This window comes from Cryptomeria japonica, chromosome 9, assembly GCF_030272615.1.
Source record: "Cryptomeria japonica chromosome 9, Sugi_1.0, whole genome shotgun sequence".
NCBI lineage: Eukaryota > Viridiplantae > Streptophyta > Pinopsida > Cupressales > Cupressaceae > Cryptomeria > Cryptomeria japonica.
In genome coordinates this window covers 239,945,109-239,969,231 of record NC_081413.1, presented here as the reverse complement: position 1 = coordinate 239,969,231, position 24,123 = coordinate 239,945,109, and the positions used below count along the sequence as shown (strand labels likewise).

The following is a 24,123-nucleotide window of genomic DNA, read 5'->3' as shown; positions in this document are numbered from 1 at the left end:
TGGGGGCCTTTCTTGTTTTTTTGTGGCGGTGTGGTTTTTCACTCATTCTTCTGGTTGTGTCACAATTTTCTTCCATGGGTGGTGACAGGAGCAAAATTAAGCCTGTTTCTTGTGAGATCATTAAAAGGAAAGGGAGGATATGGAGGATTTTGGATGGTGGGGGTGTTACTCCATACATGGAGATACTTGGAGAAATTGCATGGCCATGATCCTAAAATGACAAAAATCTTTGTAAAGGGTGGAAGGAACATATCTTGGTGGTAGATGGTAAAGAGTTGGCTATAATTGAAGAGCTAGTTGTGGAAATTATAGTCCTTTCCGCTAATGGGAGGAAGAATTTTTCAATTTTCAAACGGGGGTTATGACAAAATTTCTATTAAACTTGTGTAGGCTAATATTGCTGAAGTCTATGCATTATTTTACTTTGGATAGCTATTTCACTACTGTTTATGATATTTATTTTATCCTACTTAATCATCGCCATAAGCATTATGTGTCCTTTCCCTTCTTTATGCTACCTACTCTAGAGTTTTGGTTAAAAAAGCATGCTAAAAGTTCCAAGTTTCTGGTTTTGCATGATGGTTTGATTTTGTTGATTAAGGAACATTTCAAAGCGCTTCCCTCTCCCTCTAAAAAATCTAATAGGGGCAAAACATGGGTTGAGATTTCTTTTGATTCTGTTACCAAGGTTGAGGGGTTGGATGATGATGGCAAATAGAGAGTTGAGGAGGATGAGGATACATATTTTGTGCCCCACTCAGAGAATGAAAAAGGGAAGAATATTAAATCGACAAATAAAAGAGGAAGTGTTGATGTGTTTTTTAGACACCTCTAACACAGAATAAAATACCAAAGTATTTTACCATCTCTTGATCAAAATCACCTCAAATGCTAAATATATGATCAACTAAGACGACTCCAAGGTTCAGTTCTTGACATGTGGGTAACTCAATGGCGAATGTGATTTGCTTTATGCACAAAGGGACTTACACTATTGTTCTAAAAACTTTCATGAATGGAAGTAGGTTTGCCACAATTTTTCAAATGACTTATGATTTTGCAAGATGAGCACTTGATCTATTTCTAACAAATATTTTTAAATAAAAGGCAAAAGGAATAGATTTAGAAAGTTCTATTCTAATCCTATCTTAAACCTAGAATACAAGAGATAGTGAATGACTCAATGAAATTCAACTAGGCTTAGTCTTGCCATACAATGAAAAATTCAACACAAGCTTAGTGCAATCTTCTAAGATATTCAATTGGTATTCATTTCCGTACTTACAACACTAACACAATCCATTCGTTCAATATCGATGCACAAGTAAAAAATTGAACTTAAGCTCGAATTGGATTCTAGTTGACCACACAAGGCAAACTCACAATCAACAAATAGCTAGTGGTATGCATAAAACGAATTTCATATAGATTGACTCGACAATTTCTTTCATTCACTACAATACTGAAAACAAATTCTAAACTAAATTTGGAGGTAGGAGAAGCACAGAATGCTTCAAAATCTCATAGAAATCACCAAGTTTAATAATTAAATTTGGCAGCATATAAGCAACGATTCTGAAAAATCTCTCCCTTACAAATAAGAGAAGGGGTTTATATAGAGTCTCAAAATGAAATGAAGGGCCAAGATTCATTTAGACTCAAGGGCCAAGATCATGCCAACATTGCCCTAATTAGGATTTACATCAAAAAAGTGGAATCATAAAACTCGAGAAATGAGGTCCAATGGGATGACGCCTAGTCATCATGCAATCTATCTTCTAAAAGAGTCCTTACATTCCTCTCTCTAGCTGCATATTCAATGAATCTGGACATAACTGAATTGAGCTCCTCCATTGTGACACTTGGCAATCCATCAAGCTGCAATTCGATTACATCCAAGGCATCTGGCAAGCATCGAAAATGTTTTTGCAATCTGGTGTAAGCTTTTGCAAGTTGTTGATGTGGATCATGAGGGAAACCAAATCGTTCAGCTGATTCTTCCTAATAGACTCCAATTCTTTGAAGTAAACAAACTTCATCTTTTCCTTTAATTCTTCTACAAAGTGTTGGTAATGTGGAAATCGTGTTCCAATAACTCTTCAATTGATACGAGGATCTTTAATTGTATCTCTTGGATTGATCCTTCCATCTCCGCGCACTCCTCTTTTGTGTGATCAAACACTAACTTCATGACCAAGGAACAATACCATCCATGGAAATCATACACATTAGCTTCCTAAATAACTCCCTCTTGGATCAATGTAGATTCAGGGATCCTCTTCAACACCTTGAGTCGTGGAATAGTCTTCTCTTGTACTGATTGGAACTCCTCCCATACTTCTTCCAAGTATTGTATCTAGCTTATGAGCAGCGCTGTTCTATCATAGGCTTGGACAAATTGGACTAGGAAGTCTCATCTGCTTGCTTTGAAATATATTCTATGCATCTTCCAACCTGCTGGTATGTATTCCTCATCGCCTCATGATCATTAGGCGATCCATGAGCAATAGCAATAGGTGAAACAAATGTAGGATCCTCGTGCCTTTGACGATTCAACTTTTCAATGTACTCCTTGAGTCTCTTGTTTTCCATCTCTACCATCTCTTTCTTCTCTTCAACTTTGTTCAATTGTGCCTCAATTGCCTTGGCGGTATCATTCAACTCTTGAAACTCTTGTTGCTTTGTAGAAGGTTCAAGGTCAATTGTAGTAACCTAATAATCAGTAGGAGTGATCATATCTCTAGTCTTATCAACAACTAGGACACCCACTTGGACAATGCGTGCTCCTGAATCATCTCTTGTAATCTTGGAGAACTTGTTTGCCTTATACTCTTTAGCCTTACCAATCCGGTCTAAGAAGTCATCAATATCTTCAACATGTTGCGCCTCTATTACTTATTCTCCATACTGCTCATCAACCAATTGGGAACTGTAGAAAATTCCATCCCATCCTCGAGTTGATGCTCATCATCATGTCCTCTCAAGGCTGAAATAACCTCATCCTTTTCTCTATTCTTACTCAAATCCACCACATCATCACCCAAGTGGACCTCAAGTTGAATGGTAAGAGATCTTGGTTGCTGTTCTTCATCTTCATGTGGTGCCCATTGTGCTGATGCATTTTCATCTTGATCATAGTCCGGTAAGATCTCCATATCAGAACCTCGCTCGGATTCATTGTCCTTTGTCATATTATTCTCTTTCACGGATGAAGAGCTCATGGTAGATTGAGTGCTAGACTTGTGCTTCTTATGTCGGGATTCCTGACTAGCAGTCTCCTTACCTCTCTCTTATGTTTCTCTAGGCATACCTTTTCTTCTTATAGGACCTTGACTCTCCTCGCCATTGTTTGCTCTTATATTACTTATAATTCTTTCATCATCATTGACAGAGGACTCTTCACTCCTTATTCTCTCATAAGTGAAGGTGGTATTCTGCCTCCTTCACTCGTTCATTTGTTTGTCCACCCATTCCCTGGAGCAACCATTTACTTCTTCATCAAAATATGCAAGTCTAGGAACTCGGGCTATGACCAATTAGGTGATGGAACAGGCTTGTCCTTCTCCTCTACATATTGCGGATGAATATGATTCCCATCATCCTTCACTTGATCAGGAATCAAGAAGAAGTTACACTTCTTCATGAAGTCCATTGACATCTGAGACCACATCTTTCTTCTAACTCTGAGCTCATCCGTAAGATTTACCCAATAGTCCTCGATGTTAATCTTGTGTGTAAACTTTTCTCCTTTAGCTGTTGAAATTCTTCGAAAAGGGTCAAATCTATTCTTGGCTCACTACCTCAAGTAACACCATCTTATCGGTTGGATACCTAGGAAGCTCGTATGCTTCGGAAGTGAATCCTTGAATCCTTAGGTATGTGAAGGTAGGAAATTGAATATACCATGATTCGTACTTCTAAACTAATGACATTACCTCCTTGGACAAACGCCTATGTACTCCACCTTGCAGCAATCGTGTGATGTATATGTTGAATACATTGTTCACCCTTCTGTATTGTTCTTTCTCATGCAGGTGGAGTTGGCGATAACATTCATACACCTTGTATTGTCCAGGCTTGTTTCCAACTTCGCCTCAGCATATCAGTCCTTCATATACAATTTACCTTGCTAGCATGTAGACTAGGTTGGAAATCATGTAGAAAGTCTTGGCTCTCTCCAAACTTCTCAAGTGGATGTCTAGGTTGTCGCTTAAAATCTTCGTCCAGTTGATCATCACTATACCATCCGATATCTACTCAATGAAATAGAACATCCATGTTTCAAATAGAGCTCCTTTAGGTGCCCCCATGATCATGTTCAGTAGAAATATTAAGTTGCTATACTCCTCTTTGAAGTTTGAACATAGGAGACGCTTAGGTAACTTGGAATGGTGACGCCTTGCCTCAAGGACCCACTCATTATTGATGAGCGTCATACATGCATCGGAGCGCTTTTCAAACATAGCCTGAGCATCCTCTTAGTTCTTTCTTGCATGTCCTGGTATCTAGGAATTCCAAACACCTCCCTTATTGACTCGGCTAGGTATGCAAGAACCGAACCCTTAGGTGTTTTGATCGTTCTGGTTTGTGGATTGTAGTGCCTTGCACAGTTGTTGCATTGTATTATGGTAGGAAGCCAACTGCATGTTAGATTCTACTCTTCATGATGTTGACCGTCAAGGGAGAGGGTAGTTGGCTCTTCATTCCGAACATCCTCCACTTCATCCTCTTTCTATCTGGGTACTCCATGTTAGTATCTCCAACTTTCTTCCACTTGGAAGATATAGGCGACTCCCGATAGTATCCTTCAAGCACATTCTTTAATTGAGTCTTCCTTGCAGCTATCCCTGCCTTGGACATGGTACCTGTACGAAACTAGAAGTCAATAACCTTGTAAAAAACCTTTGAAGATTAATTTTCAAAATTGTTGCAAGTTATGATTTTGAATATTTTCAGACTTGTAAGCTCAGAAATTCAACATTATGTAACCGAAATTTTGAAAAATGTGAGGATCTCAATCAAAATCTGGAAATTTCCTCCTCAATAAACCTGATTTTCAGACCTGGGTTAAGTCTGATTTTGATGTCTAAGTCTGAATACATGCTTCAAAGGCTCTGAAAATGATTGATTTTGCAATCCAATGTGGTTTTCCAGGTCGATTTCCGAGTTTTGAAGTCTGACAACACCTCTGAAAATCGTATTTTAATGGCTGGAAATGATCACATTCATGTGGCAACCCTTGTGGTTAAAGAGATCTGCCCTCAATCTGCTGGAAATCATCAAGATTTTGCTTGAATCAATGGCTGGAAAGAACGTTATGCTTGGGAAAGGTGACTGGTAAAAACGTTTAAGGTCTGATAATGGTGTCTTCAACCAGCAATGGCCCCCTCTATGCTGTTGCTAACTTCTCCAATAATGGCGAACTTGATGCCTTAGGCACAACATCACACTCTCCCAGCAATGGCAAACTTCATACTTTGTCTTCCAGCTCTCCAGTTGCTAAATCGGCCACTTAATCATATTATAATAGTTGCTGGCCTGGGCTTTTTATTCATCTTTTCACCTTTACTTTTCACCACACAATGCATGTGGGATAAAAAAACACATTGACGTCCAAGGTGGAAAATCACACTTCATAGGGGCATTTAAATTTATCTTTGTTTTCACCTTTGTTTGTCCACCAAATGCAATGGTGGAGAATCGATCCCCATTGGGACTGATTTGCCCCCAAATTCCTTAAGTAATCTTGATTTCCAGCCCAAGGTGGAAAATCGTGAGCCATTGGGACAATAAAATTTTCAATTGAATTCACCCCATCTTGGTAGTTATGCCTTAAGTGGAAATTAAATGCCCATCTGGACTCACAAATTTGATCAAATCCTTAAAAATCAGCCTGAGGTGGAAATTCACATTGCATTGGGACTTACTTCCCTTTTAAATATTCAAAAAATCAATCAAATACCCCTTGGTGGAAAATCGATGTGCATCCGTACACCAAAACTTGATCAATTCCATGCACCTTTACCCCAAGTGGAGAATCGACTTCCATTAGGACACATTGTTCATGTTATTTTTGCCTTATTTGATCATTTTCCCCTCAAGTGGAAAATCAAACCTCATTAGGATACACTTATTTCACTTCAGCTTGGTCATTTTACCTTCAAGTGGAAAAACGTGGGTCATCGAGACTCAATTTCCTTATCCAGCTTCTTTCTTGTGGGCCTGGTGGAAAAACGACCTCCATCGGCACTCATCTTTATCCTTAGTGGAAATTCACTTGCAAATTCAGTCCTGGAGTTGAAATACAACCTACATCAAGACTTTGTCCATTTTCATCGTCAATTCTAAGTGGAAAAACGCCTCCCATCGGGACTTTTGGTTTTATGCCTTAATCACTTGGTGGAAAAATGTTTTCCAACAGAACTAAGTTGATTTTCACACTTTAAAAGTCTATACTTACCCAATTTCATCATTTTATGCAATGAAAATTCTATTTCCATCAAGACTTTTAACATTTTTTGAAGATTGGAGAGGTGGAAAATAGAAGTCCATTGGGACTTTGTGTGTTTTTGACTTATTTTATCTCCTAGGAGTGGAAAAACGACTCCTATACGGACTTTTGGTACCTCAACACAAAAATTCACACCAATTTGCAACATTTTAATCATTTTCACTTACATTTGCAACTTCAACACTTGGAAAATAAACAAAATTTTAGGGTCATTTTAACATGTTTTCAACACTTTGATCCAAATGACCTCAAAACTTAAAGATTTGACATTATTTGCATTTTTAGGACTTGAGAACATGACCACATCTAAGGGCAAGACTCGGGCATTAAAAGCTCAAAATTGTCACCTGACTGGCAAAACCCTAAACTTACAAAACTGGAGAGCAGGAAAGAGAGGGTTGCTGTTTGCAATGGGGTGATGTGTGAAAAGATCACAACAGGAAGAAAAGCACAAATTCCATGGTTTGATGGATCCCAAACTAGGGCTGAACATTTTGTTAATAATCTGTCTATTTTGGAGAAGGGCAAGAAGATTAGACCCGGGGTTGACAAGGACACTATGCTTTTTAAAGGTAAGGAGAAACTTGTAATGACAGGGGATATGGGTGCTGCACCTTTTAAAGGTAAGGGGAAGGTGGATAGGATCATCAATGAGGATATGACTAAGAGTCAAGACGTTTTCTCTGATAACGCTAGAGGTCCTGATAATGTTGGGGGTGATGTGGGTCTTTTTCCTCAAGAACTCTGAGATAACAAGGAGGATATTTATAATATGTTGGACCTTGCTAAGGAAAGTGATCAATTTTGATTGACTAAAATGTTCCACGTGGAGATAAGCTAGATTAATTTAAGGCTAAGATCCTTATAAAATAGGTTGGTATCTAATAAGGATGGTGCTAATGAGATGGGGTCTAGAGTGAATGGTGATTTTCAATCTATCCTAGATGTTGTAAAGCAGGATGTGAAGTTCTTGGAGGGTGAATTTGAGGTTAGAATGCATGACAGAAGGAATGACTTCGATAATAGTATGCATGGTATGGACTGCAAATTGCAACAAATTATACAAAATCTTGAGAGAATTGTAAATGTTAGCAAATGCACTATTCAAAATAGTTTTGAGGTCATCTATATTCTTCATGAGAAGCTTAAGGAAATTAGAGAGGATCAGAACATGGAAGTGACCAATGCAGGGGAGATGGTGGGTACCAGTCATCAGGGTCCTAGTGCTAGGACTAGAGGCAAAAGGAAATCTATGGAACAAGAAAAAAGGACTTGCTGAAGTTCTATTAGATTCATCAGAGCATGTATCGGTAAGAACTGGAAGCTGCTAGTACTCTGAAACTGTTAAAATAGTTCTTGTTATCTTTTCTATTTGTTTGGTTTTCATGAGGTGTTAGGTATTGGTTTGCTGCGGGTCTGCTATGTCTTGCTTTTGGGGTAGCATTTTTCCATTTTAAATTGTTGCTGGTAAGATGTGTCCATCTTTTTTGTTGAAAATTACTTTTTTTCTATTCTCAATTGTTTTTTTTCTCTACCAATCTTCTCTACTGCACACAAAATTAATTTTTGTTGAATGTGACCAAAGACCAGTCACTAAATTTGATTAAAATCTAAATTCTCTTTTGTTTGTTAATTGATTTTTGAAATTTGAAATCTTATGAGTTGCTGTCCAAGGATGTACCTTCAAATGAGTTTATTAGGATAAAAAAATCTTCTTGTAGGGAGAATCCTCTTGAGGGAAATATTGTTAGCAAAGGAAAGAGTGAATAGAATGGGCATGCAAAAGGTCCCATGGTCTTACAAGGCCTTGATGAAAATGGCAATGTGAAGATACCTAATATCATTCAGATTATAAATCGAAATACGAAGAAGAAAACTTTTGGGAAGGAAAAGGTTTTTTAACAAGCCCTATTTTAAGTCATATTGATTTTAATCTAACTCTATCTCCTACTTTACCTCACAATTAATCATGAAATGTTTCCCTAGTTGACAAGCCTTGGATTTGTATTTGTAATGAGGTGAAAAGTGAATGATGGAGAGATCAAGAGGAAAGATTTTCTTCCCTCCAAGGAGAGATGAAAGTTTCACTGCGGATTTCCCTTCAATCACCTCACGCACATTACATTTAAAAGAGGGGGGATAATTCACTAGATCCAATCTTTGAGGAGAGAGATTGAATACTAAATGGATTGATAATGGTGTGAAATGACAAGTTAAAACCCCGAGTTTTGGAATTAACCAAATGATGAAAGAAAGTGTAAATGAAAGATTGAAATGTAATTCACCTCAAGGGAGGTTGTGATAGAAATGTAGGCAAATTTGCTTGTATGGAATTGAATGTTGAAAGGGATCTCCTCTTCAATGGTTGAATCCTTGATTTGAATGCAACACCTAGCCTTGAAGGGAGACTTTGGAATGCTTAATGCTTGAAAGGAATCCTTGAATGCTCTTGAATGCTTGAATGCGCGATCTCATGTATTTGAACTTATGCCCTTTGTCACCTTATCCAACTTATGCAAATGGGAGGGCAAATGCGACATATATATTCGTCAATTAGGGTTATTGGACTGATTTTCGTCATAGGACGACATAGGGAAAGTTTTCCCGTTGGAAATGCACAGTTTGAAAGAAGGCGCCCCAAGATAGGGTAGGGCCACGCCCCTGTCCTGCCATTTACTTAGGACAGGAAGCAGGTTCAGGCAATGCGGAAGGCAGGATAAGGTGTAGTTTTCAGGGATGAGCAAGTCTTGGGTCTCCGATCTGGCTTGGGGATTCGATTCGCTAATGTGAGGACCCTAATGTGGTCGAAAATTGTAAGGGTCGCAATTTTATGAAACAAGATTGAAAGACTTCTACCATGTCAAGGAGGCAAGATACACCAAGCCCCAGTGGACTAAGGATCTTACGATTTTCGATTAACAAAGTAAAAGGGAATATTGAGAAGAGAGAACCATGACTGCAAGTAGCAAGGTTGCCCTCGCTATGAGTCATGAAAAGCAAGGATACCAAAATCACAAAGCGAAGCCAAGTTCACCAAGTAACTTTAAGTATCAAGAAGGAAAATATGAGCGGAGTGTATGTCACCACGTTAAAGTGATCACGCATGCCTTATCGGGAGTGATTGCTTAAGGTAGGATACATCCAAGAGAGAGAAAAAAGAGGGAGCACGTTATCGCAAGGATTTAGCCCCCAATCGAGGAATAGGGCCAAGGATAATGAACACAAAACATGAGGTAGTTTCGCTTTCCTCGGGGTCAGTATGTTGTATGATAACTCAGGCATATCATATATATATGTGCATATAATAATCGTCATTCCCCAAAGAAAGGAAATTTCTTTGGAAGAAAGGGAATAGAAGGGTGTCTTTTGAGTCAACATGAAAGAGACCAAAAGAGATCTCAATGCTTTGCATCCTCCTCAAATAGACATTAAGGGAAAAATAGAAGAACAAGGATACACATAGAAGAATAGTCACAAAAGAGCAAGAAAGGAGAGAGAGAGAAGATCTACTGTGCTAATGTTGCTAATCTAGCACAACATCCACCTCTTGATCTTGGTGATCACTATTTCGGGAAGGCGGGCAACACGCCAGGGGAGCGACATCGAGCACAACAGATGGTGCCATCACAAGATCCAAACAAGGACTATGCTCATGTGGTAAGTCACCTTGTTCGACTCTAGGAGCTACGATTAGGGTTTTTGAAAATTCAGCTGATAAATGCTTGTCAACATCAACATATTCATAGTCACTATCATAAATATTAGGAGTTGTATTTCCATCATGAGTAACATTTTCACCTATTTCCTCATCAAGATTTATAGAAAGAGGAGCTCCCACATCAATAGAAGTAAAACTATCACATGTTTTTTGCAATGTACGATTTGGAGATTTAGGTTGAACATCTTGCTTAGGAGAAAAGGGAATCATGTCAATTGTTGGAGTTCTAGGAGATTGAATGTTTTGAGGAACAACTTCACAAGCTCGAACACAACGTCCTCGTCGGCGTTCTCTCGCACAACGATTTCGTAGAGTCTTAGCGGAAGGCTGAGAAGGAGGAATATTCTCCTCTTTGATAATTGAAGGTTTAGGTTGAGGTCTTTTAGGTTGAACAAGAGGAGAGGTAGGCCTCTTCTCTCTATAAGAGGAAGGAGGTGGAACTGCGCCATATAAAGGAGGAGTATTTGATGTAGGAAGGAGACCAGGTCCATCATGAGGAGGTGGTACAGATGTAACCTTAAGAGGAATGTTGTTGGTGTTGTTAGGAGAAGGCATAAATACATCCATAGGAATAGGTTGAGAATCTTCCTTAGGAGGAAGATTAGTTCTATCCATTAAGGGAAGAACTTCATCTTCAAGAATGATAGGAATATCAAGTGTTGGGGATCTAGGTTGACTCAAGGATAAAATTATATCTTTCTTCCATTTTTGATAAGATTGGAAAAGAGCATCGCTCCTTGGTGGAAGAGATTGAAATTGTTTAGGCCAAAAGAAATTAAAAGGAACACTAGGGCTTCTTTTGGATGGGTGAAATAAGCTATGGTTCACGGTTATGATTTCTCCATTGTGGGGAAATTTCAAACACTTATGGACTGGAGAAGCAATAGCCTTCATGGAAGATAACCAAGGATAGCCTAACTTCACACGGAATTGCTCGGAAGAAGGAATGATAACAATATTGACATCCATAGATTTAGTGTGAACTTCAACAAGAAGGGTGATAAAACCAATGGTAGGACAAGAGAATCCATCAAATAACTTCACAACCACATTACAATCATCATATATTGGTTTATGCAATTGTAAAGTGAAAAGATACTCCTTAGTGATAAAGTTAACCATGCAAGAGGGATCAACATGAGTACCACGACAAGGTATATCCTTAACCTTCGCAACTATGTATAAAGGGCCATTGGGTGCTCTAATAGTCTCACTAGGGTCAAATGTGATAGAAGGATCCTTATGTGTCACTTGTTTCTCTACTATGTTCACCAAATTCAGAGCTGTAGAGATGAAGTCATAAGGAGAAAAAGAGGTATGTTTAGTCTCAATCACGTTAGAGGTATGAGAAGGCAAAGGATCAGTGAAAATCTTAAGATTTTGATTAGGAGGAGCTACTGATTTGTTTCCCTTATTATTCACACCTGCCACAGATATAATATTATTATCAATCAAATCTTTAATCTTACTTTTCAATGCAAAACATTTCTCAGAATCATGACTAGGCTGACGATGAAATTGACAAAATGAATTGTTATCAAAATAAGGGGATGCAAGCTTTAGATAGATCAACTGGTTTTATAGGAGGAAGTTTGATAACATTTCTTTGTAACAACTGAGGCATAATACTATGTAAAGATTCATTCAAAGGAGTAAATTGTCTCTCTTTTGAAAAATTTAGAAATAGGAGGCACACCTGTTGTAGCATTCACAGTGTTGTTGTTGATTGTATCATTGAACTTGATGAAGCCTTTTGTTGGTTTGAACTTCGCAAACGGTTGTTGAACACTCTTCCCCTTATCACTCGGAGCATAGGAGTAGATTGCTCCATTTGACTCATAGCCAGTTGGTAATTGTGTAGTGTTGCGCACAACTGCGGAAAGGAAGTAAACAAAGACAAAAGAAGCTTTTCCCTAATAACTTTTTGCAAATTAGAAATTAAAATTCTTTGAATATCATTATCAGGTACAGGAAAAGAAATTTGAGTAGACAAATGTTTTTATCTACCAATGAAATCAGTCACTTTTTCTTTAACACCTTGTTTACAATGCATTAAATTAGTCAAAGTAATTTTAGGACCAATGTTGTTTTGAAATTGTTGAATGAAAGCATTTGCTAATTGTTGAAAAGAAGTGATAGAATAAGAAGGTAAAGAACAATACCATTGTAAAGCCATATCTCGTAGAGTTCTTGTAAACAATTTTGCAAGCTATCTTTGATCATAAGCTAAATAGTACACAAGGTTTGAAATGTTTTTGACATGCGTTAGAGGATCACCTTTTCCATTATAGAGTTCCAATTGAGGGACCTCAACATGCTTAGGTGGCATGATTTTCACAATATCAAGAGAAAGTGGGCTCGCAACATCGTACGTGGGCACGCTAAACTTGGATTGACTCATGGAAGTAATTTGTTGTTGCAAGGAAGACACGGTTTGAGCAAGATTGTTAATGGTCGCTTCGGTAGAAGAATTGATGTTAGACATGGTTGATTGAGAAGGTGGTGTGATGTTATTGAAGGAAGGCATTGATTGAGAATAAGGTGGTGGGACATTATGATAAGTAGGCATAGGTGAAGATTTAGTAGGAAAAAGGAGACTTAAAGGAGGAATAAAATTGTTGAAAGAATTGCCCCCTTGTGTCACATTGATTGGTTGAGGGATAATAGGAATGCTTATTGAAGACATAGGTAAAGATGGAGGATTAAATGAAAAAGAAGGATTGCCCCCATGACTAATTGTTGTAGGAATGACCTTTTGAGTTGAAGTAGCCATAATGTTTGAAGTAAAAGTAGGAACACTAGTCATAGGACTAGTCAAAGGAATAGAAGGATTGACTTGTGTAGGAGGTTGTGAATAACCTAGGGTTTCGACACAACTCTTTATAGGCATGACATTGGAATCGACAATATGAGCAATGCCACACAATATATCAATTCCATTCTTATCACTTTGAATCATGCATTTAAGGCCTTCAATTAATGGAAGAGCTTCACTATTAGGGTATTCTTGGGACATCCATTGTTGAAAGTTATCAAATTGATTATCCAATTTTGAAAGTTGATCTATGGAAACTCTAGTCAAAGCTTCTTCTTCATCATGGGATAGATAGGGACATGATTAGGATGGGAAGAATTAGCATTATCCTCATTAAAGAAGTTACCCAAATTAAGCTCCATCTCCTCGGTTATTAAACTTTGGGAAGCCTTAATTTTAATGCTTCGTCTAACGGGGATAGTATTGGTAGGACTAATAGTGGTAAAACTCATGCACTAGAGAGAAATTTGAATTTCGAATTATAGGAATAAAGTTTACAAAATTGAATAATGCAAAATTTGAGAAAATAATGATAAGACAATTTTGAACTTTGTTGAAAGGGGAAAATGACACAATTTCCAAAAATAATAAATGAAAGGAAATTGAAATTTCAAAATTAGGGGCCAAGGGGATACCACTTAATCTTAAAATTGACAAAATCAGAATTTTTAAAATTAGGGCAGATTATAAATTAACCACTTAATGTTAAAAGTTTTCTTGAAATTTGAAATGTTGAATTTGGAAGGTATTTTTGATATTAGAGAGATAAAAAATCGACAAAATCAGCCAATCTTTTGGATTTAAGCTATTAAATACAGTCATAACAGTCTCCTGAAATTTTGGGAAAAAAGTGCACACGGTTCGACCAACCTTTTTTGAAATTTTCAGGGATGAAATTAAGGTTTGAATGTGAAAATAGGACCCTATTAGGGTTTTTAAAAAAATGAGGCAATTGAATGGAAAATTTGGAAAGGGTCAAACCTAATGGATAGGGATACCTTGAAATATGCTTAGAAAACTGAAATTGATTGAAATTTGCACAAAATCCAATTAAATTTGAAAATTAGGGTTTTAGGACCTAACCACTTAATTTTTGAAATTTTGAAATTTGAAAAGGAGGGAAATTGAAAATTTGAATTTTAAGAAAGAGGATACTTCTGAAAACAGTCACAAATCTGAAAATTCAATGGAAATTCAAGTTTTGTGAAGTTCAATATTATTTTTGAAAATTAGGGTTTTGACAATTAACCACTTAATTTTATGAATTTGATTTGCAAATTGAACAAGACAATGAAGAAATTGAATTTGAAAAACAAAACAATTTTCAGATTTAATACAATAGCAAACAATTTTTACAAAGCACAAGTTCAATTTCAATTTTAAAAACTAGGGTTTTGAATGAACTAACGACTAAGTTCGCAGAAAAATTAAACTTGTAAATGAAAAATATGCAATGATTTTCAGAATAAAGCATGCAAGACGTCGGGTTCACCAAAATGTAATGGGGTGAAAAGTGAATGATGGAGAGATCAAGAGGAAAGCTTTTCTTCCCTCCAAAGAGAGATGAAAGTTTCACTCCGGATTTCCCCTCAATCACCTCACGAACATTACATTTAAAAGAGGGGGGATAATTCACTAGATCCAATCTCTGAGGAGAGAGATTGAATATTAAATGAATTGATAATGGTGTGAAATGACAAGTTAACCCCTCTTTTAGAATGAGTAATGGTTGAATTATATATTTTGGGACTAAGTGTAAAAGTAGCAAAGAACTGATTATAACTCGAGATAGAAGCGTGAGATGAAGTAGTGCACCTGGATCTGGTTATAATATGTCGAGACGAAGTCACCCTACGAATTTGAGGAAAAGTTGTCAGGACCGTGTTGAAAGTGCACACGGTCCTCCAAAAAATCCGCGAAACGAAAATGGTTTTTCTACCTCTGGAAATGGAGTCCAAATCTGCAAATACAGTTGCACACCTGCAACCTACACACAGAAAAGAGAGGAAAAGGAAAACCTACTCTGAGACCATGAAAGGAAATACAAGAGCAAGGAAAGAATAATAAAATCCAAGTAAGTTTATTGATAAAGTAAATGTTACGAAGAGAAATGCAAAAAACTTTGGAGCAATCACCCAAATGTGAAGGAGGAGGCACAAGAACATTTGAAAGGGGAAAAGCAAAGAAAAACCCCTTGTGATATTATGAATGAGGCAATGCCTAAAATGAGAGAGAGAGAGAGCAAGAAGCTCTTTACAATAATTTCATTAAGAAGAAATGAGAGAGGAGACATCTCTTAAATAGAGATGAGGAGAGGAGTTACAAAGTAACTTCCAAATCTATGAATGCCACCATTCATAAAATGTGTGTGCCATGTGTCCACATCCTCTTATGGAGGAAATCTAATATTCCTTAATAAAGGAAAATAAAAGAAATGACTGGTCCTCACACATGTACTAGAGGACAAATTACATGTAGGAATTCCAAAGGAATATCCTAAACTAAATACAAATAAACCTAAGCCAAGTAAAGATTAAATATTCTAACACCCCCCCTTAAGCTTTACTTGGGGAGTTTACATCAAACCCTTCAAAGGGTTGCAAGCCAAGATTTTTACAATGAAATTGGAACTTTTCTTTACAAAGTGGCTTGGTCAAAATATCTGCAACTTGGTCTTCCCCCTTGCAATAGAGGAGTGAAACTTGCTTGTCTTCAATTTGTTCTCTAATAAAGTGGTGTTGGAGAGCAATGTGTTTTGTCCTTGCATGGAAAATTGGATTTTTAGCCAAGGCAATGGCACTTTGGTTGTCACAATACAATTGAGTTGGCTTGTGTTGAGGTAGACCCAAATCTTCAAGTAGTCTTCTAAGCCACAAGACTTCTTTGGAAACATTAGTGCATCCTTTGTACTCAGCTTCAGTGGATCCAAGAGAGGTAGAGTGTTGCTTTTTACTATTCCAAGAAATTGCTCCTGAACCAACAAAGAAACAATAACCACAATTAGATTTCCCATCATTGGGATCTCCACCTAGATCGAAATCAGTAAAACCTTTTAAAGTAAAATCAGAATTTACATCATAAAACAAACCTACATTAATAGTTCCTATAATATATTTAAAAAATTTTCTTAGCAACTTTAAAGTGTATTTGTTGTTGTTTAGACATGAATCTTGAAACCAAACCAACACTATAAGCAATATCCGGCCTAGTAAGAGTTAAATAATTCAAACTTCCAACTAATTGTCTATACAAAGTAGGATCAACAAGAGGAGTTTGCATATCAAGCATTAACTTAGTGCCTAATTCAATAGGAATTGAAACACGGTGAGCATCATTCGTTTTAAACTTATCTATGAGATCTTGAGCATATTTACTTTGAAATAAGAAAATTCCTTTAGAGGTTTGCCAAATTTGCATTCCTAAGAAATAATGTAAAAGACCTAGATCAGCCATTTGAAATTTTTGATTAAGTTGAAACTTAATATCAGAAATCAAAGTATTGGAACTTGAAGTAAGAATCAAATCATCTACATACAAGATAATAATGATAATATCATCTTCACTATGTTTAATATACAAGTGAGGATCATTTTTACTTCTAATAAAGCCTTAAGAAAGAAAGAATGCATTAATCTTTGAATACCACTCCCTAGGAGATTGTTTTAATCCATAAATTGATTTCTTTAATTTACAAACTAAGTGTGCATTACCTTCTTTAATAAAACCAGGAGGTTGAGACATATAAATTTCCTCATGTAAATCAGCATTAAGAAAAGCACTTTTAACATCCATTTGATGAATAGGCCAATTCATTCTAGAAGCTAAAGCAAACACAAGTTTAATTGTAGGCATTTTAGCAATAGGAGCAAAAGTTTCAGTATAATCTAAGCCTTCAATTTGAGAAAAACCTCTAGCAACTAATCTAGCTTTAAATTTACTAACTTGACTATTAGCATTCAATTTGGTTTTATAAAGCCACTTGCAAGAAACAAGATTTTTACCATGAGGCAAGGGAACTAAATCCCAAGTTTGGTTAGAAATTAAAGTATCATATTCTTCTTTCAACTCTTTTTGCCAATGTGGTTGGTTTTTAGCTCGATCAAATGTTTTAGGATCATTTGAATTCATAATAGTAGTCATTAAGGCATAATTACAATAATTAACTCTTCTAACTTGAAGTCTATCCATTCTAGTTAAGTATTCATCACTATCTTGAATTAAAGATTTAAACCATTTAGGTCTTCTTTTAGAAGTAATGGATTCATCACTAGAAGAAGATTCATGAGGAGTAGAGTTATTATTATCATCATCACTATCACTAGAAGGAATAGAAAGAGATGCATTAGGAGTAGGGTTAAGAGAAGGAGGTTGGTCCTCCACAAGCACAACTTTGCTTTGAGCAAGTTCATCATCCTCCACTTTAGAACAATCATGAATGCCTTTTTCTACAATACAAACATCTCTTGCAACTTTTACCTTGTTAGTAATAGGATTGTAAACTCTATAACCTTTAGTATTTTCATCATAACCAACAAAAATAAAAGGAGAAGATTTAGCATCTAATTTTTTTCTTTTCTCCTTAGGTTTGTGAACATAAGCTATGGAACCAAAAATTCTTAAATTCTGCAAATTGGGCTTTTTACCAGACCAAGCTTCTTCAGGAGTTTTATCCTTTAAGGCTTTGGTAGGTGTTCTATTAATTAAATAAGTTGCACAAGCCATAGCTGCAACCCAAAACTTGTAATCCATATTTTTTGCATGCAATAAACATCTAGCCATTTCAACAATTGTCCTATGCTTCCGTTTCGCCACACCATTTTGTTGTGGTGTATAAGGAACGGTAAGCTCATGTTTAATTCCAAAAGATTTCAAATAAGTATTAAATGCATTATTGACATATTCTCTTCCATTGTCAGTACGAAGAATCTTAATTTTAGAACTAGATTGCCTTTCTACAAACATATGAAATTCAATAAACACATCAAGCACTTGATCCTTACTATGAAGGAAATATATCCATGTTCTCTTTGAAAAATGATCAACAAAGGTAAGTGCATACCTTGAACCCTGGATGGAGACATACCTTGAACCCTGGATGGAGGGATTCTCCATGGGACCCAAGAGATCACTATGAACTAAATGCAATTTAGTATATGCTCTCCAAGATTGACCATGAGGAAAGGGTTCCCTATGCATCTTACCACTCATGCAACCATTGCAAACAATTTGAGAAGGAACAATAGTAGGCAATCCATCAACCATATTTGCTTTTTGCATCAATGAAATATAATCAGAATTGAGATGGCCAAGTCTTTCATGCCATATAGTAAAATCAACAGTAGTAAGCAAAGAATACTTTGGAGGAGCAAATTCATAGAACTTGAATAAGTTATCACTATCCATTTTAGTAGTAGCAATAACATGATTAGTTTTTGGATCAATGATATAACATATGCCCCTATAAAAGTTAATCTTATAATCTTGACAAAGTTTAGGAACTGAAATCAAATTTGATTTTAGTTCAGGAACATAAAGAACATCATGTAATTTCCCATTAGGAACATTCATATCACCAATAGCTTCAACTTTGCAACTATAATTATTAGCTAATTGAACATGAATATTGGAAGTATCACGATGCAAAGATTCAAAACATTCTTTATGAGAGGTAACATGTTGAGATGCACTAAAATCAATAATCCACTCAAGTGGTTGAGAAACATTATAAGTACATGTAAATGCATGACGAGATGAATCACCATTATTATTACCTTTCTTATAATGAGGTTTATGTTGTTGATTATTTTGAGTATTTTGGTTCATGGTCTTTTTACCATTTTGCTTCTTAAAACAATTATTAGTAATATGTCCATCTTTCCCACAATATGTGCAATGGGGTCTTGTTTGAGAATTATTCCTTTGATTATTGTATGTATTATTATGATTATTATTATTATTATGAGAATTGTTATGATAGGATTTAGAATGAGATTGATAATTAGAAGATTTATGATTATGATTATGATTATTATTATTGGATCTAAAATTATTATTATGATTTTGATTTTTAGACATAAAAGCATGTTCACTACTTTTAAGAGTACCAAATTGAATTAATTTAGCTTCCTCTTGACGTAATAGATTACGAAAAATATCATAAGTTAATTGAGTAGCTAAGCTAGGAATAGCAAGTTGAGCATGAATATTCGTAATAAATTGTTGAAATTGACGAGGAAGACATTTTTTAAGAATAAGATGAATTAAATGTAAATCAGCTAGTGTAACTCCTAAACCAGTTAATTGACTATTAATAGAATCAAACTTTAATAAGAATTCATCCATGGTTTTAAAATCCGTATACCTGAGATCTTCGAGTTGATCTTGAAGCTAAATTTTTCGGGATTCATTTGAGCTATCACAAGTTGTTTTTAAAATTTCCCAAGCTTCATACGCTTTTGTACAATTTCCAATTAAAACATACAAATCAGGAACCATTGAAATACCAATTAAACCAAGTGCTTCCTCATTTTGAGCCTTCCATCTATCTTGGTCGGCTTGAGGAGCAGTTGTAGCGGGCTCAAAGGTTTTATTAGTTGCGACATCCAAAAGATGCTTGAAACGAAAAATAAAAGAAATATGTGTTTTCCATGAATGATAATTAGAACTATTTAATTTGATTTCCGGAATTAATGTAGACATGATAGCAAAATAATGGTTAGTAAAAAATGAAAATTAACCTCTTTGATTAAAAATTTCAATAACAATTTCTTTAAATTTTTATGAAAAAAACTTTCAAATCTTAAAAAAACTTTATATTTTTTTTAGAAACTTTTATAGAAAAAAGTTTGAATTTATATATATATTATTAAAAAAAATTAAAAAATTAGTTTTATTTAGATAAAGTTTATTTTATTAAAAAACTTTAAAACTTTTAATAATAAAAGAAAACTTTACTTATATTCTAAATAAAGTAAACTTTATAACTTATTTTAAATAAAGTTTTTAATATAACTTTATACGTGAGATTAAGAAAATGGAGTTTAAAGTTTTATAAAAGAGCAGTAAACGATGCTTTTAGAGAAAGGAAATAAACGTAAGCAATGAAATGATAAAGGGCAGAGGCGTTAAAACACAGATTGCAGGAAAACTAGAACAAAATAAAATGCAAACTGAGGGTAGGTAATAACAGTAAAATCGGAGAGAAAACGTGACAAACAGAGAATCTACATAGACTAAATGATGATATATATCAAGAACATGCAGAGACGTTACACGAAGTAGGTAGAAGAGAATATGTTTTTAAATCTGATTTTTTATTTTTTTGCTGCAGATTGAGGGCAGGTAATAACAAAGATCTAATAAAATTGATTCTGAAATTGAAACTAGAGATCTTTGTTATTAAAGTTTGCACAAGAAGCAGTTAGAAAACACAGAGTTTGAAGTAAATGAAATAGATAGATTCAGATTTAAAAATAAATAAATTTAGATTTAATAGAATTATTTCAAACAGATTTAAACAGAAAGATGAAAGTTTTAACAAAAGATTGAATTAATATAAAAAACAAAATTATTACAACAGAGAAACATAAATAGTTTTTTTTTTAATCTGCAAACAGAAACTGTTAGAAAATACATCTAATAATCTGCAGGAAATGTTAGAGAAAAAAAAACTAAAATATATCTCTGAATCAAATAGAAACTGTTATAAAATACATCTAATAATCTGCAGGAAATGTTAGAGAGAAAATAAACTAAAATATATCTCTGAATCGAACAGAAATAGATAGAAAAGAAAAATAAACCAGTAATAATCTGCAAGTGAAATAAAATATTAGAATCTCCAAATAAACAGAGAAGCAACTGAATAATGCAAAATGTTTTGGTGGCAAGCCCTCTAAACTGATAAACATAAATTATAGAATGCAGGAAAAGAGGTTAGAAATGGAGTTTTGGTGGCAAGCCTTCCAAAACCACAACTTAAAACCAGAAAGAAGAAACTTTGGCGGCAAGCCTTCCAAAACCACAACTTAAAACCAGAAAGAAGAAACTTTGGTGGCAAGCCTTCCAAATCCACAACTTTAAACCAGAAAGAAGAAACTTTGGCGGCAAGCCTTTCAAAGCTTATTTAAAAAAAATAGAATCTAAGAAAATTGAACCTGCAGACAAACTTGTTAACAAGTTTGAAAAAAAAAATTTAAAATCTAAAACCAAAACCTGCACAATAGAAAATATTAAAGAAAGAACTTCTCCTCTCAAGAATGCCTCCAAGAAGGTGAACTCCATAGAATGGTAACCTTCATCAATGTCAACTTAAAACAAGGATTAGAAACTTGCTCTGATACCATTAAAGGAAATACAAGAGCAAGGAAAGAATAATAAAATCCAAGTAAGTTTATTGATAAAGTAAATGTTACCAAGAGAAATGCAAAAAACCTTGGAGCAATCACCCAAATGTGAAGGAGGAGGCACAAGAACTTTTGAAAGGTGAAAAGCAAAGAAAAACCCTTTGTGATATTATGAATGAGGCAATGCCTAAAATGTGAGAGAGAGAGCAAGAAACTCTTTACAATAATTTCATTAAGAAGAAATGAGAGAGGAGACATCTCTTAAATAGAGATGAGGAGAGGAGACATCAATTTGAGGTTATTCCATCCAAGAATTGCATTTGGGCTGAAAATTGAATTATTTACAATTGTGATTGAGCATTTAGAAGATTTACTTCTGGAAGTGTGATTTATTCCTACCATTATGGCATCATCTGTTGTTGAGCAACATTACTGTGGTTATTTTTAGAAAGTTGTACAATACAAAGCTTGTCATATAGCTTTTTGAGTGTGGTACATGCCAAAGTCCTCCACAACTTTCGTATTCATATTCAGTACCGTACTGCTGTTACATGCCTAGAAAATTCCCTGTTGTGTCCATATAGGTCATAATTGCTGTTGTGAATGGATCTGTAAGTCTTGTATAGCTGTACGGTTGATGAATTGGCAGCATAATCAGCAAATCAAGCATACATGTGAGTGGAGATTGTTTTTTGTTTTATGCTGAAATAAATAATATATATATATGCTGAGCTTCAGATCTATTTTTGGCATTTTATGTGATGTGTAAGGGATTATTTGCATCTACTTTTATATTACATCAGTAGTCATTCATTGTTCAGAATCTTCAGATCTTATGCAATTGTAATAATATCATATAATATTGCTGTTCAATATTTTGGGTTTTGATTACTTCTGTTCAGTGTTCCATTATTAATTTATTATTCTAGTGTTGCATAAGTCACAGATTACAAAAATCTATATTTTATAAAAATACCCCATAGGCTTATTACAAGCTAGTTTTTGATGTTTTATGAAGGGATTGATTTTAAATTTAATAAATATAAATAGATTACATAAATAAAAATCGATTCATACTTTATATAGTAACTAAAAAGACGTGAAAAGAAAAGATTATGTTGGCCCGTCTCTTGCAACCTAAGTTTTACTGCTGATGATATGGAGATACATGACATGCTTTGAATTGGCAAGAAAACTGTGTATTTTACCTGGATTATAATGGCATGTTCATTCCATATTTTTATGGTAGCTATCATAATTGTTCCTCATTTTCAATTTAAGTGCAGTGGATATTACAACTAACAACTCCTTTGCATGTTTTTCTGAAATTTTTATAATATATGAGGGTTAACTAGGTAATGAAAATAGCTGATGTATTGTTGGAGTTATAAGCTCTAAGGATATTTATCATGGATTGTAGTCAATATGTGACAAAGTCATTTCCAAGGATTTTGCTACCAGCTGAATAAAAAATTATAAACAACCAGTTCTTAATAGAATGTATATGTTTTTAAATGTAGGTTGGTTGGGATGAATCTTCTGTGGGTGAAAGAAAAATGCAAGTATCTCGATGGGAAATTGAACCATTAGCCACATTCTTGATGTACCCATCGGCCTATCCATTAGGATTAAAATGTCATTGGTCGCAGATGCAGGGTATGCCTTTTCTCCAAGGTTAGTTATTTGCATGTGATATTTCCTTTACATTTTCATTGTTTATTTCCTTTATCCCTTTATTGCAATATAGAAAATACTACTTTTACAATGTATTGACATCCTCTATTCGTTGTGATTCTCTTTGGTAGAATCCTTGATGGAGCTTTTCTGTGAAGGGAATTTTTGGAATTCAAAAACTGAGAATTTTTATTACTATATGAATTTTGAATGCCACGTTAATCTATAGATGCGAGGCAAAAATTCCTTATTTTAAATTAGTAAGGATATTAAAATGCATTATTTGGAGATGGTGTGACAGAAAATTATTCCAGATGTAGGACCAATCTGTGCTTACAACATTGAATTGAAACCTAGAGTACACTTGAGGTAAGGATCTGTAGAATGTATTACAATAGGCTATCATAAGCTATGTACATCAGTAACAGCATATAATCACCCCTTATTCTTATCTCAGAAGTTTAGTTGAGTAGTTGTATCTCTGACAGAAGATGTGTCTTCTGCCATGTGCTTTGTGATGTTATGAGCCTTTGTGAGAGAAAGCCACATGGAATGGAATGCCATTGGCACAGAAGAATTTGCCAATGGCATCATTTGTCTCATCCTTTGCTTGCACATTGAATAAATCTGCCAATGGTTGTGAAGATGGACTAGTCATCTTACATTTCCCCTTAGGGTCTGCTACCCCTGAACTAGATGGATTATTTGGCCTTGGACTCTGCAAAGTAGATTTAGAAACTGTATAAATCTGATTACCCCCACTCCTTTGTGGCACTAGTAGATACATGTACTTCAACTTCATTACAACCTCATTATTTTAATATTTCAGACCTATACTTCAAGTTTCCTTCCACCTTTTTGCATACATCTGCACCTTTGCCTTGAACAAGAAGTGAGCATTAGTTCTAGTAATGCTGCCAAACCATTCAAGATTAAACTTGTGGCTCTTCCACTTTCTAGTGCCACCAGTTGTTCTAGGTTTTTCTGGTACCTTAGATGCACACTGTTTTAAAGGTGATTTTCAAATTTTAATTAAAGGAGCCCTTGGTGAATTTCATGC

At 35.2% G+C, this 24,123-nt stretch overlaps 1 protein-coding gene across 2 annotated transcripts in view; it reads left to right on the top strand.

Annotated features, from left to right (window-relative positions):
- The window catches only part of LOC131037169 (auxin response factor 12), a 172,570-nt gene that overhangs the window by 137,607 nt on the left and 10,840 nt on the right, over nt 1-24,123 (top strand). The window contains exon 11 of one of the 2 annotated variants that reach the window (XM_057969240.2): nt 22,910-23,045. In XM_057969240.2, the coding sequence (XP_057825223.2) occupies nt 22,910-23,045 (136 nt within the window). Of the gene's footprint in view, nt 1-22,909; nt 23,064-24,123 lie in introns of both variants that reach the window. The other variant, XM_057969239.2, reaches the window with a different exon arrangement.